General features: G+C 45.0%; 1 protein-coding gene across 8 annotated transcripts in view; it reads right to left on the bottom strand.

The window, feature by feature from the left end:
• The window catches only part of IFT140 (intraflagellar transport 140), a 91164-nt gene that overhangs the window by 2362 nt on the left and 74167 nt on the right, over positions 1-14635 (bottom strand). For all 8 annotated transcript variants that reach the window (XM_088063814.1, XM_088063811.1, XM_088063812.1 and 5 more), the window contains 11 exons: positions 7791-7968; positions 5398-5588; positions 4268-4363; positions 3788-3920; positions 3555-3698; positions 3034-3162; positions 2642-2824; positions 1761-1967; positions 1394-1606; positions 1148-1314; positions 21-162 (listed from right to left, as the gene is read on the bottom strand). In XM_088063814.1, coding sequence (XP_087919940.1) covers positions 21-162; positions 1148-1314; positions 1394-1606; positions 1761-1967; positions 2642-2824; positions 3034-3162; positions 3555-3698; positions 3788-3920; positions 4268-4363; positions 5398-5588; positions 7791-7968 — 1783 coding nt within the window. The remainder of the gene's footprint in view (positions 1-20; positions 163-1147; positions 1315-1393; positions 1607-1760; positions 1968-2641; positions 2825-3033; positions 3163-3554; positions 3699-3787; positions 3921-4267; positions 4364-5397; positions 5589-7790; positions 7969-14635) is intronic.

The following is a 14635-nucleotide window of genomic DNA, read 5'->3' as shown; positions in this document are numbered from 1 at the left end:
AGAATTAAGACTTCACTTACTGTATGGAATTCCTCCACTTGTGCATAATGCTGAACCAAAAATCCCAGGACATCGCCATACCGGATGGCATCGTCAAAGTCCTGTTCAGCCAGGAGCAGTTCACACTGCCTGACTGCTTCTTCAGTGTCTTCAGGGTAAACTCTACGAAAGGGCAAAAGGGAAGTGTCACAGCCGAGGGAGAGCACTCAGCCTATCCATCCAAGGACAGGGAAGAGTTTTTAATGCATTAGGTTCATGACAGAAGCCCAAACAAAACCCAAAAAAAACCCTTGTCCTGGGGCTGATTGGCCAGTGTGGGCAACAAGGTAAAGGGGGATATTCTGCCCCTCTGCCCTGCCCAGATGAGACTTCCACCTACAGAACTCCGTCCAGCCCTGGGGTCCCAGCACAGGCATGACATGGAGCTGCTGGAGTGAGTCCAGAGGAGCCCATTAAGGTGTTCCAAGGGCTGGAGTCCCTCTGGAGCCAGGCTGGGAGAGCTGGGGGTGTTCACCCGGAAAAGAGATGGCTCCATGGAAATCTTAGAGACCCCTTCCAGTGCCTAAAGGGGCCCCAGGAGAGCTGCAGAGGGACTTGGGACAAAGGCCCTGAGGGACAGGATAAAGGGGAATGGCTTCCAACTGCCAGAGGGCAGGGATGGATGGGATATTGGGAAGGAATTGTTCCCTATGAGGGTGGTGAGGCCCTGGCACAGGTTGCCCAGAGAAGCTGTGGCTGCCCCTGGATCCCTGGAAGTGTTCAAGGCCAGGTTGGATGGGGCTTGGAGCAACATGGGGTAGTGGAAGATGTCCCTGCCTATGGCAGGCTTTTGAAACAAGATGGTCTCAGGTCTCTTCCCACCCAAACCAGTGATTCTGTGATTTTATGATAATTACCTTTCTGGCTACACCTCCCTTGGTCTACATCCTTCTCTTTCAGGTTACCTTTCCATCTTTAATGCAACGTTTTAAATGCACTTTTAAAAATCACATTATGGTTTCCCTGCTAGACAAATGTGCCAGCAGCTTTTTTTTTTTTTTTTCAGCAAGCTGCAAATTATTTATTAAACTTTAGGTACTATTATAACTTCTGTTCTGGTATGATATTTCTGTTGCTTAGTTTCTGTGCTCTCCATGCTGCAGCTCACCTCTGAGCATGGATGAACCGCTTCATCAGACTCATCCTGCTCTGCAGGTGTCTGAGTTTGCTTTCCTGTTCCACAGGGCTTCTGGCCTTTGCTTTGGAAAGGCACTTGTATGCTTCTGTCAGTGCTCTGTGGGCTTTTTCATAATTCTGATACTCATCGATCTCTACCTGCAAGAGGAGAAAGGAGATGGTCTTGCTCCAGAGCTAATAAACCAAACATGTTCAGCAGTCACAGAAAGAGCAGTACCTGAGCACATGCATCATAGAAACCTGCCAGGAGATCAAGGGCCCCTCCTTTGGTGTAGAAGCTGATGATATTTGCAATAATCTTTGCATCCTTACGCCAGTCCAGTGACTGCAGGTAGTTGGCTGCCATGATATAAATCTCTCTCTGTCTGGAAACTCCCGCAAAGAAGATAATTTTCTCAGTATCTCCAGATTTCAGCAATGCCCTCATAGCCTGGCAAGGGAAGTAGTGGCACAGAGGGTAAATAATGTGAATGCAAAAACACCATCAAGATGGCTCAAAAGTTTTACCTGGGTAGTTACTGTAGGAAGTCTTCTTCAAGGTTTACTTTTCAAAACACCCTTGTTATGAGGCTATCCAGGCTGACCTTTAACTTGTTTCCTGCTTGTGTGTATTTCTTGGTGGCCATGTGGTAGTTGCCTTGTCTCATGCAGCAGTCGGCAATTTGCTCCAGCAGCTCCCTCCGGGACTCCTCTGAGAGATCCTGGGACTCCTTGGAGACTGTCATCTTCTCAGCCAGCTCCTCAGTGATGGTCAGATTCTGCTCAAGGCACAGCTGGAGAGCTTCATGGTACTGATGGGAGCAAGAGAGCAATAAAATGTTGCAAACACTATTGTGATACTTCACTTTTGCTTGTGGCGTAACCTACAGAAATCAGCTACAAACACAGACAGCTGAGGATGCTCTGTCTGGAGCACTGGGCTGTAGTTATGTGTCTCAACATCAGCCCCTGTTCAGGCACACACAATCTCATTTTGTTTGCTAAGAACATGTTTGCTCTTATGACAGTACAAGTATGCCAGTAAAGATTCAGCCATTTTGATTCTGAACATGAGATTTTTAGAGACATACAAATGAGGTTTGTTAAGCATGATCAATGATTTTCAGCAAATACAAATAAATTGAAAGATTTTGTTAAATATTTTGGTACTCCCATATAGGAACAAATTCTGAGTAGGCTATACAAAAGCTTGTAGTCCAGAAAAGGGCTACAGTACCCTTGCAAAATGTGAAGAAAGCCAGCCATAGGAGCTTGTTAAGGAGAAGTGATCACAGGACTGGTCTGGTACCCAGCATTTTGGGAAGGCTCAGCTGCCAGTGCCCCTGAATCACTGGCTTAAGAGGAATCTTGAAGCTTTACAAGTGTTTCTTGTATCTGTTTACCTGCACAGATGAATGGCTGTGTGCAGGTACACACCTGTTGTGCTCCTCTACCTGTGCACAGGGGACCAGAGGGCTTGGCTCACCTTCTTGGCCGTGAGCAGCAGCTCCATTGCCTTCTCATACTGAGCATGTTCAATGAAGAACCCAGAGCAGCGGGCGAGCAGGGCTGGGTCAGACTTCTCATCCAGGTCTTCAGCAATGAGCTGTAGGGCCCCAAACTGCTGTGTGGCAAAGGCCAGCTCCAGGGCTTTGGAGAAGTGCCCTGCCTGCAAAATTAGGAATAAGGCTTCAAAGACGAGTGAGCACTCCAGAGCCAGTTCTCAGGATGCCTTTGAGTGGCTTAATAAAGCATTACTCACCATAAAAAAATGACTGATAAACAGGACATAATAAGCACCACAACTGATTTAACATTCCTCTGCTGTAGGAACTGCTTCAGTGTAAAGTTTGGGAGTTTCTACTAAAAAACATTTACCTTGTGGTATAACATAACAGCTCTGTCCATTTGATCCCCCTTTTCCTCATAATAGCAGGCTGCCTCTATCATGTCTTCTGGTGAGCTCAGGAGAGCCAGGTTCATCAGCTGATCATCTAAATTATTCGCCTGTTCAAAAGCAAAGGTTTGGCTCTGGGTGTGCACACACAAATTTCATAATTCCAACTATTGGCAAGCCTGTGGCTTTATACTGTTACATAGTATTAAACTGTCACCCCTTTCGTTGTAAAACCTCTACAACCCAAGTGAATTTCAGCATTGATTATGATTATTTCTTTGAGGGAGTTTCTGATGAGCTGTTCAAGAAAATACATTTCCAAACCACCAAGACTTTATTGATCCATCTTTGGTAGCAGAGGTCAGCAGAAACCAGGAGCAGCTTAACCATGGGCTGTCCAAGAGCAGGCAGCGTCTTATGGGAGGGAATGGGCGCGAACACCTTGTACCACCAAAGAGCAGAACCCTGTGCTGGTGTGGGTACACTGTGCCTCTCTGCGTACCTTGCACAAGCGGATGGCGTTGTTGAACGCCTGGGCCCGGCTGTAGAAGTGCACAGCCTGCTTGATGTCCTCCTGACTCTCGTACTGGCGTGCCAGGTGATAGGAGGCTGCCCCATTCCCCGTTTCATTTGCTATTTCAGCAGCCTGCAGAGGGAATTGTACAGCTTTACTTCATGTCCATGCTCCTCCCAGGATTGAGAACTCTGGAAGCAGGTGGAAGCAGACTGCCTTACCTTTTGAATGTTGCCTTGAAAGCAGTGGACACGGACTAGGGAAAAATAATCCTGAGCCAGTGCATAGTATTTTAATGCAGATTCCATGTCTGACTGGCTCTCCAAGTACTGTGCCCACCACTTCCACAGGCTCCTGGAAAAGCAGCAATATTAATTGCAGCGACAAGAACTGCCAGATGCTGTTTTTAACTCCTAGAGAGCTTGAACTAAAGACTGAACACACTTTTTAGAACATATGCTTTACCCCAACCAAAATGTGACACTCCCAAGATCAGCACTATACAGGAAGTCAGCCTGGATAACCAGCATAACCAATCTTGAGCATGTGCAGCATAAACCTGAAAAGCTGTTGGAGGGTCATAATTGATAAGGGAGGGGTTGAATGAGACTGAGGAGATTCACTCTGTCGTCCTCACTCTAATCACAAATTGTATGTCAGATCTGACAGCTCCGTATGGAAGGAACAAACATAGCACTGACTTGTCTTTCATCTTGTTGATGTAGTTCTCCAGGGCTTGTAAGTCTTCAGAGAGCATTCGAGGTACCTCGAACCTGTGTGTGTCTGACTCTTCATAGCTGTAGAGAAGAACATATTAGATGTGAAATGACAGCCTCCTTATTAGCTCTCTATGTGTGAAATACACATTTAATCTAGTTTGGCAGCCATCAGCTGACAACACTGGGAACAACTACTTCAGCTGTATAAGTAAGTTCACTGTAAGACCAGCAGTCCACCAGCACCATCAAAAATCAAAAGTTCAATAGTACTGCTAAGCACTTGGAATTAGGGGGGTGTGCTCTTCACAGCACAGGAAATACTTTAAAAAGTGCCAGTGATGGCCCAAAGAAGTATCCCAGAAAGTTCTCCAAGCATCAAGCACACCTGGCTGGACAGGTCACAAATGCCTCAGGCTCCACACTGTACCACCCACTGCGACACCAGCCTCTGCCACTGCTGAGAGGTCACTGTCCCTACCCCAGCACCCACTTCTCCTAACCCCACTGCCCACCATGGCCATCAGTGGGTCTGTCTGAGCACAGCAGAGCTCTGCTTTGATTCTGGACAGAATTGACCTTATTGGATGATGATGATGATGATGATGATGATGGGAACTTTCATATTGGAAAACTCCTAAAAAATATATCAAACAAGAAATACAAGACATCAAAAATACCCTCCCCTAACTTCTCATGGGACTTAACAGCTACAGGAGAGGATCAAGCACCAGAAGCAACCAAGTCAAACTAAATTCTGCTTCAGCAGTTGTATCTGGGACTCAGGAAAAGCAAATAATTGGTTTTGTCATGGAAAAGGAAGGAAAGATGGCAGTGGTCTTCCAGAGATAAACACAAGACTGGGGTTTACACACGAGAGTAGGGTTTAACTACTGGCCCTGACAGACTTGACCTTTTAGACACTACACATTATTTGCATGGGTGGATGCTGGGAGGTTTCACTGAGAATGCTTTCACTCTGTGAAATAGAAGGCACCAGAAACAGGAAAAGACTTTAATTAATTTTTACTGGTCATCATCAAACATCTTCCTTTACCCATCTCCACAGAGGAAGGAGGCTCCCAGTCCCCCATGTACACCCAGCTGGTGCTTACTGGGTGAGTGCCAGGCACTGCTGCCCGGTTGCCTCCAGGTGCTTCGCGTAGTTGTAGTGGGTGGTGCGCAGGTGAACCCGGTCATGAGCCTCAGCCGTTTCGATGGCTTTCTGCCACTGGTTGGAGGCCTGGTAGAACTTGTTCAAGAGGTCATATCGTTTGCAAGCCTTGTACAGCCGCTCTGCATCCTCCTGGGAGAGGAACACCCAAAATCCCCGTCAGCCCAAACCACACTGTGTGTCAGTCACATCAGGCACTGCATCTTGAAGCAGTTTATTAGTGCAGGGCACTGCAATGCAATTAAAGAAACAATCATTCAGGCAGAGGGGTTAACCAACTAAATATATGTGGCCTGGGATAGCATGTTATAGGGAAACAGGATGAGTATGTAAAAATAAGGAAAGCATTCAGATCCTGACATTTATTGTACAGGACTGACTGGGAGGGAGGGGAGTGACACAAGCAAGTCATCAATGATCAAATGCCGTCAAATCAGGAGTGTGAATCACCAAAAATGGAGACATGCTTAAGTGGGGATACAGCTACCGACCCTACTGCCCACCCAGGGGTGAGGCTTAGGAGAAAATCCTGGCACTCAGGGTTTGAGAATTAGGATACTGCGAGCCAGGGAACCCCTGTGACCTCCCAGCAGGTCTCAGAGACAGCAATGCTGTTCATGGACAACTGAGCTCCATTCCTGGGAATAAACGTTACTAATTTATTACAGAATTAGAACAGGAGGCTTTTGCCAATGCTGATGCAAGGGCAAGCAAATTTGGAACTATTATTTTTATTCTCTGAGAGGTACTAACTCCCGTGGAAGGAACATTTTCCTGCTCCACCCAACTGCTGTCCAGCTGAACACTATATTTAGTAAATTGGGATTATCTGTCCAAGACAGAAAACTGCTTTCTGTCTCTTATTGTTTTGAATTTTAAAAAGCACAGAAAGTGGAAAAGGAAGATGCCTGCCCTAGGTTTCTGTATGAGATGAAAAAAAGCAGTAGAACTGCATTTGTTTTGCTATAGTTCCCTTCCACCTCTCCAAACAGATCCAAATATCCAAGAGAAGAAGCACTGACACTTTTCAGCCTCATAGCTTTCTTTGCCAGGAAGCCTTTACAAACGTTTAGTTTGAATTTTCCTTTTTTCCTTACCTTTAACTCAGAATAGTTACTCTCTGTCTCTCTCTCATACTCATCAAATAATTATAGATTGCTGAATACCTTTTCAAGCCAAATTCTAATTATTTGGCCATTTTCAAGACTTCCTTTTCTGTGAAGTCTTTCCAAGAGCTGAGAAATTTGCACTTATTTTCTCTGAACCTTTTCCAGTTCATCAACTTTTTTTTTCTGTAATGAGATACTTAAAGGCTGGAAGTCATCATTCCAGCTGTAGCTGCACTGAATACACAGTTACCAAATCCAGGCCCCAGCCTGGGTTTTTCTCCTCAAACATAGCCCCAAACTGATTTTTGCTGTCATAGCACCTTGCTATTTTTTATCTAATTCAGTATTTCCTATAGACTGTGGGTTATTCCATAAAGTCCTTCCCAATTTTTCCCTCTAATGGATCATATGCCTGGATCTCCTATGGTTCCCAGACTAAAAATTTCTGGCTTTCTTATGGATCATTGCTGAAAGTATTAAATTAGTGGAATACTAATCCTACTCTAACTAGCACCAGTCAGTTTTCAATCCATATGACAATGCTGGTCTCAAACCCAGCTTAGATCTCAGTTCTATTGGCAATCAAGGGGAATGAAGTCAGACACAGTGTCCACTTTGGGGTGTATTTGTTGCCAGGTTGGGTTCCAGATGGAGGAACAAGAGAGTTGTTCCATACACCAACCCTGAGGAACAGCCAGATATTGTCCTCTGGCTGGATCCAGCCAAGTTCCTGCTCACACTGGGAGAAGTCAGGACAGAAATCTGGGTGATTAAGCATCCCTGGGACAGCACAGGCAATGAATGTGACTGACCAGAGCTCTCCAGCCCTGCAGATAAAGTCTATTTTGCCTAAACTCCTTCAACAACTTCAGGTCAGCCCTCAATCTGTGACAGCACACAGCTCTAGCCTTTCACTTTGGAAACTAATACTTTCAAAATGGATCTTGTGATCCATATCAGAGCTTAAATATCAGAGCTCCATATGAGAGCTTTAAACATGTTTGTTGAAACATTTTAACTAGAATAAAATAATAGACTTCTTAAAATTCAGTGAAACCTAGAATGATTAAGCTTGGAAGAGGCTTATGCCCCAAGAAAGCAGGTTTTTGTTAAATGTTTCACACATAAAACAGTCTTTAAAAGATGTTTCCTTCAGCCAGCAGTTTCACTGAGTAGTTTTTCAGAGTCTGCTATAAACTTTTCACAGCTTGGCTGTGGGATTTACCAGCATGCCCAGCTGGATGGCCAGCACAGCCACCCTGGCCTTCTGCTCTGGTTCTTGCTCAGCCTCCCGCAGTGCCTTGGCTCCTCTTGCATGACCCATGTGCCCCAGGCAAATTTTGGCAACATCAAGCCTCTGAGTCTTCACACACATGCGAGCCATGTTCTCCCAGACAGCCTCACTGCAGGAAATGGGAAAGAAAAGGAGAGCTGTTATTGTGTCACCTGGAAGGCAGGTGAGGTGTGAAAGGGGAAACCATCCATATGTTGGGAATGGGGTGACAGTAACAGAGACTGCAGGAGCTGTGTGAAGACTGAAGAAGAACAGAAGCAGGCTCATACACAAAGGTCAGTTCTTGAGCTAAATGACACTAACCTTAAGGAAATAGTGTGGAGTTTGATTTACACCAATGTCTAAACAACAGCAGATATACCTCTACTCTGGAGACAGGCTGAGAGAGCTGGAGAAGAGAAGGCTTTGAGGAGAACTTAAGAGCTACTTCTTATGCCAAAAGGAGCTCCAGGAGAGCTGGAGAGGGAGTTGGGACAAGGGCCTGGAGGGACAGGACAAGGGGGAATGGCTTTAAATTGAAGAAGGGGAGATTCAGATTGGAAGAAATTCTTCCCTGTGAGGTTGGTGAGGCCCTGGCACAGGCTGCCCAGAGAAGTCTTGGCTGCCCCATCTCTGGAAGTGTTCAAGGGGCTTGGAGCAACCTAGGAACAGTGGAAGGTGTCCCTTCCCAAAGCAGGGGTGGGTTGAACAAGATGGTCTTTAAGGTCCCTTCCAACCCAAATCAGTCCATAATTCTGTGTTTGCACAAATATAAACATTTATCATGTGCCCATCCTGCTGTAACTGCAACCTATAGACAGTCACAGTTCCCACACTGATGTTCAGAAATCAAAATTAAAATTATGAGAAAAGTCTTAACCTCACACTGGAAATCTCCTGCTGCAGTCTGGAATAGTTTAAATACTGAGAAACTATTGAGAGCCCAATTGTTGTACTCAGTAATAGGGAATAATGTGTAGAAAAATTACCAAACAACCATGTTCTAATTTAAAACTTGTATACAACAGGCAAAAAGAAAAGCTTTGTGGTGCTCCGAACAAGAACTCTTCGGGGCTATGAGCTCGCAGTTAACACTGCAAAGTCCCCTGCCCAGGCAAGGCAGGAAGGGCTGAGGACCATGCTCTCAGCAGAACTGCTCAGCAGAAGGGCCACAACAGAACTGACCATCACAGGGTGGGACAAGCAAAGATTTTCATAGATTCTATTCACATTTGAGGCTCTTCAGAATTTCATGCAATATGTTTGACTAATAAAAACCATGAGCATCCAAAATGTTACCCTCAGCAGAGGTACAGTCTATGCAGTTCTCAGGCACCGACACAGCACAAAGTAAACATCTAAATTTTAAAAGCAGGGAAAAAATAAGAAAATAATAGAAGAGAATGATACTTTACGACCTGCCACCAAATTACCTTCCAGTTTTCCTATGATTAAAATGTTTTTCTGTTTCCAGTGGCTGTAGGAAAGCCCTGCACAAACAGGAGAAAGTGACTAACTGGGAAGCGACAGAACAAGTGAACCACGACCTGCTCTTCAACACATACACTAAGAAAAGGCACACGAAAAATCCTTTGCATAATTTACTTTAGAATTAGATCATCTTTTACTTGTAGTGCAACTCTTATAAAGGTTTCAAGTAGTGATCAACATGAATAAGTGATACAGACTTCACTGAGGACAAATGGTATAGAGAAATAAAAAAAGGAAGAGAAGTGATAAATCGGGGACAAATTTCAGAAAGATCAGAAGTGTTTCTGGTTTAGAAAAGCAAAGATGCATGTCTGAGTGCCACCCTTCTTACAACTGAGTGGTATTCAAACACAGCTTCCCAATGCTCTTCTCCTGTATGTCCAAGCTCCCCAGCTGAGAAGTCAAAAGGAACATTGAAATAAAGCATGGTAATTTCAGACCTGGAAGGGCCTGACAGAAAGCAGTGCCAGATCCTTCCATGCATCACCAGTCAATACAGAAATGCTGCCTTGTGTCAGCAGATGTGACCTTCCTAATTTCTGAAAAGTTGGAATAGTTTTCTCTTTTATTCCAGACACTATCTGTATCTGGAATTTGGAAAACTAGGAAACACACCTTTAAAGAACATTGACATGCTCAGTGTGATGTTAGTTATGTTAACCTGGTTTTGAACAACACAGCCAGGTCTGTCCTTAGGAAGAGCTGCTCAAAGCTCATAGGCAGTGCCTGGGTACAGCTGTGCTACACAGCACTTGAAAAGTAAATTTTCCAAGCTCTGCAGCATGCCAGAAGAAGCTGCCAACAGCCAGCTGGCTCTGGGTGAAAGAACGCACGTCTGTACTGGGCTTTGTCAAGCTGACTAACAGTGAGTTTCAGAAAGGAAATCAAAGTCTTTATTTTGCAGGGCTCTGACAGCTCTCAACTCCCTCCATGCAGGAAGATGAGAGTTCATGGGCTCAAACAGGCGAGCGGATGAGATTCTTATTTAGACTACAGGGAGTGGAAACTTTTGAGAGGAAACAGACTACACAGTGTATTTTAAAGTACAAAGTTAAAAGATAACAGTGTGCAAAGAGTCACAGCAGGATTTAGGAGATGTTGCTCATCATCTCTCAGCTGTGTTATGCTTTCTTGGATGGCAACAGCTCCTGCCAATGTCAAAATTCAGCAGGAGCTGCTGCCTTTAGGACACCTCTTTGGGAGCTCTTGCCCCCCATGCACCATGCCTGTGGACCACATGGCACCCAGGTACATGGGCCCTGAGGAGCTGGAGTTCTGCCATCCCACCTCTTACCCCTCCACTCCAAACCATTTGCAAAATGAACCCGAGAGGTTTGAGCCATGGGTACACCGACAACAAACGCAGAGGGAGAAACATCTGCAGTGGATGTGCTCTGCAGTTGGTTTTATTCTAGCAGGCACTGCCTTCTGCCGCCCCAGCTGGGCAGGGGGTGGGCACACCAGGCTCAAACTGCACCAAAGACACTGAATTTAACAGTGTTCATGGCAGAGCACAGCTTGCATGGACTCACGCAGTACAGAGACCACAGCAAGAGATAAGAGGGATACCAAAGAAAGGTGTCCCTGCCCATGGCAGAGAGTTGGTGCCAGATGGTCCTTAAGGTCCTTTCCAACCCAAATCATTCCATGATTCTAAGATTCTGAGAGACATGATCAGGGCAGCTCACCAGCACAAGAACCCATGGCAGGTTCCCCTGACCATCTCTTCTCCTGGGTTCTGCCCTACAGAAACACCTGAAGGAGTGTTTCATCCAAGGAACCCAGCCTTGCTCTATCCAGAGCAGTTCCCATACCTCACTGGGTTTGATTAGCAGCTGCACAGGGCAGAGCAACAGCTATGGTCCCCATGGAACTGCAGCAGAGACTGGTTCTTTCCAGTAGACACATTCTTTACAAGAGGGATGATGCTCTGATAAGGCATGTGGAGAGGAGACGGTAGGGAAGGGGAGGGGATCCTGGGAGCACCCACAATCCGCTTCCATTTCTCTCTGTGTTTCACAAAGACCAACTTCAGCCACAAGATACACAACCTCCCTGGCAGGAACACACCTCCACAGAATCACAGAATCACTAGATTGGAAGAGACCTTCAAGATCATCAAGTCCAACCAATGCCCTAATACCTCAAATAAACCATGGCACCAAGTGCCATATCCAATCTATTTTTTAAACACATCCAGGGATGGTGACTCCACCACCTCCCCAGGCAGACCGTTCCAGTATTTTATTACTCTTTCCATGAAGAACTTTTTCCTGACCTCCAACCTAAATTTCCCTTGGCACAACTTGAGACTGTATCCTTTCATTCTGTCCGTTGCTGAAAGGAGGTTGTAGAGAGTGATAAAGTCACCTCTGAGTCTCAAGTTTTGCTGCCCCTCAGAAATGCAGACAGATGGATGTGGGTCTGGTGAAGGAACAAGAAACAGGAGGTGCAGAACAGGTTCACTTAAAGCCCACGGAAATACACAGTTTATCTCCCAGTAGCTGCCAGTGCAGTAAGAAAGCTGAAACTGTTGAAGCATCCCTAAAAGGCAGCAACTCTCCAGGCCTGGCTCCACTGTCCATATAAAATGCCAAGTAATATTTTTCCCTGCCCCCAACTCTTACTCCAGGAATTTCCTGTTCTTCCCCTCCTCCTCCTTTCATCCCCACTGGAAAGCCTCTCACATCTGTACCTCATCAGCTGAAGCTGGAAACTTAATGAAGCCCAGGCACAGCAGCAGTGGGAGCAGAGCCATGGGAAGGCATCCCAAGCACCCAGGGAGCCCCAAGCCCCCCCACCAGGCACAGGGATACACCATCTACTGCTGCACCCTGTGCTCCCAGGCTTCAGGCCACATCCATAGTGCCAGGGATTTGGGAAGCAAATGGTGACGCCTGTTAAGAGTGGGCACAAATCTTACCACATATTTGATGAAAGTTTCCTTGCTTTGTGTCTGACCTTTCACATCTGTTTTTCTGTGGAACTGTGTTTACAGCATCCACAGTCTGATCTCACAAACCCTTCTGTTCCCATATATTTTACATTGCCTATTTAGCACAAAAGTTTAAAGAAAACGTTGACTATTATTTAGAAGTGTTGGAGATTTATATGTCTGAGGCATTTCACTGAAAAACCTTTTCTCCCTCTATTTAATGGGCTGTATTTGGAAAATGAACACTGATCAGGATCAGGGTAAAAAAAAAAAAATCTCTTTTCAATTTGGGGCCCACTTTGTTGGGTATCAACTGACCCTATAATATACAAGCTATATATAACAAATTAATATTGCAACCTCTAATGTTATATTATTGATAATCACAGAACCACAGAATAGTTTGGGTAGGAAGGGACATTAAAAAACATCTTGTTCCAAACTCCTGCCAAGGGTAGGGACATTCCACTAGACTGGAAAACTAGGGACTTGAAAAAATTAGGTTTTATCTGATGTAACTAAAATAGGTTTGATGCTTTTAAATTGCATTTATGGGATTTTGGTTATATCTTTCTGTGGGACTAAAAGACAACAAGGAACTAATAGATGAAAAGTTGCAACAGTTCAATGAGACTCTTGATAAAGATATTATATGAGCTAGTCTAAGAAAAGTCAGGCATTTTCATGCCTGATCCAAACGCTGAAAGCTGATGAGGCTACTCCTAAAAATTCTTCCCTGGCAGAAACAGACCATTTGATAAAGCAGCTTCACAGACTATCTATAATAGAGTATATTCTATCTATAATAGAGTATATGGGATAGCTATAATATCCCATTGAATACACAGCTTTGTTCCAAACTTAACCTTGTAAAACCAACCAACCAAGAGATTGCTCCATGTGGGTTGCATGACATAAACCCCTGCTCCTCACAGAACACAGTGAGTGCAAAATGCACATCCTGCTGCCTGTATGTCAGCAAAGAAGCATTCACTAAGGTAGTTTTTATTAAGGATCAGGATTCCCATTACTGTTTAAATTGGATATTAGGGAAAATTTCTTCATGGAAAGGGTGGTCAGGCACTGGCACAGCTGCCCAGGGCAGTGTTGGAGTCAACATCCCTGGAAGGATTTAAAAGCTGTGTGGATGTAGCACTTGGGGACATAGGTCTGTGGCTGGGGCAATGGTTGGACTTGATCTTTTCCAACCTTTATGATTCTATGACTAGACTGATTGGTTCAGCCTTTGTAAAATATAATTGTAATTGTTTTTAATGTTACATATAAGAAAGAAGCTTGGGCTCTGCTGAAAATAGATACTCAGACTTCATCAAATTGCAAATATCAAATGGGAGGAGACAGACGCAGGTGTGTGACATTTCTGTAAAGGTAAATCTCTCCTGGTGTTATCTGCAGATAAACATCATCTGTCTTGCTGCTGAATCCCTGGCTTATAATAAACACAGAATCATAATAGCAAATAATCCGAGGGGTTTAAAATATGCAAAGACAGTCATTGCTGATAGGAAATTTCTTTGAAGAATGGCAGACACTTGTGTGTTTATACTGGAAGTTCTAAAAACTGCAAGATACAGAAACATGACCAATTATAGGGAAAAAGGGAAATCAAAGATGCTCTAGTGCTCTCAAAAGATGATGATGCTCAAAGTACTTAAAGCTTCATTTGTTTAAAGATTAAAAATTATCAGAGCACATGGAGGAGAGTTGAGTTCATAGGTTAGTACATTCAACTTCAGTAACTGAAAACTAATTATAGGAGCATCTTTCTGTGTATTGGGTCAGGGCAGATTGGTTGGTTAGGGGCAAAGCCTCTTGCCTGGTAAGACAGAGCCACTATAAAATTAAATCAGTTTCTAATCTAATTTATTGATCGCAGTGAACTCCTGTGTCAGCCCCTCAGGTGTGGTGGTGCCTGGTGAGGCAGGTCTCTGCCAGGTCTCCTCAGTGCTGACCGGATGTTGTTTCTTCAGTTCAGTGCGTAAAGGCAATGCTACACTCGTGCGGTATTTGTGCAGCCTGAAGAACGGTGCTCAGGAGAGGCATAACCCCAGGCAGTACTGCCCGGCCGCAAGGCAGCACCCACCGCAATCCCTGTCCTCGTCTTGGTGCTGCCGAAGCAGCTGATGACAACAGCAAACAGCAAAGAGCCTTCTGGAGTGCCAGTCTGGGCAAGACCGCTCTGGAAACACACAGGACAGTTTGGAGTTCCCTCAACAACCCTCTTTAAGCGGTTTATCAGAGGAACACCCGCATTGCCCGGTGGCAGTCCATTCCGTACTGGGCTGTCAGCAGGGACATCCTATCAAGCACACGGCAGCAAAGTTTCCAAGTCGTGGGCAGCGAGAGGGGT

The sequence above is a fragment of the Pseudopodoces humilis genome, chromosome 18 (assembly GCF_049639895.1).
Source record: "Pseudopodoces humilis isolate 2021_Gansu_Grassland_sample_001 chromosome 18, ASM4963989v1, whole genome shotgun sequence".
Classification (NCBI taxonomy): Eukaryota; Metazoa; Chordata; class Aves; order Passeriformes; family Paridae; genus Pseudopodoces; species Pseudopodoces humilis.
The sequence above is the reverse complement of the archived record's forward strand: the minus strand, read 5'-3'. Positions and strand labels throughout refer to the sequence as shown.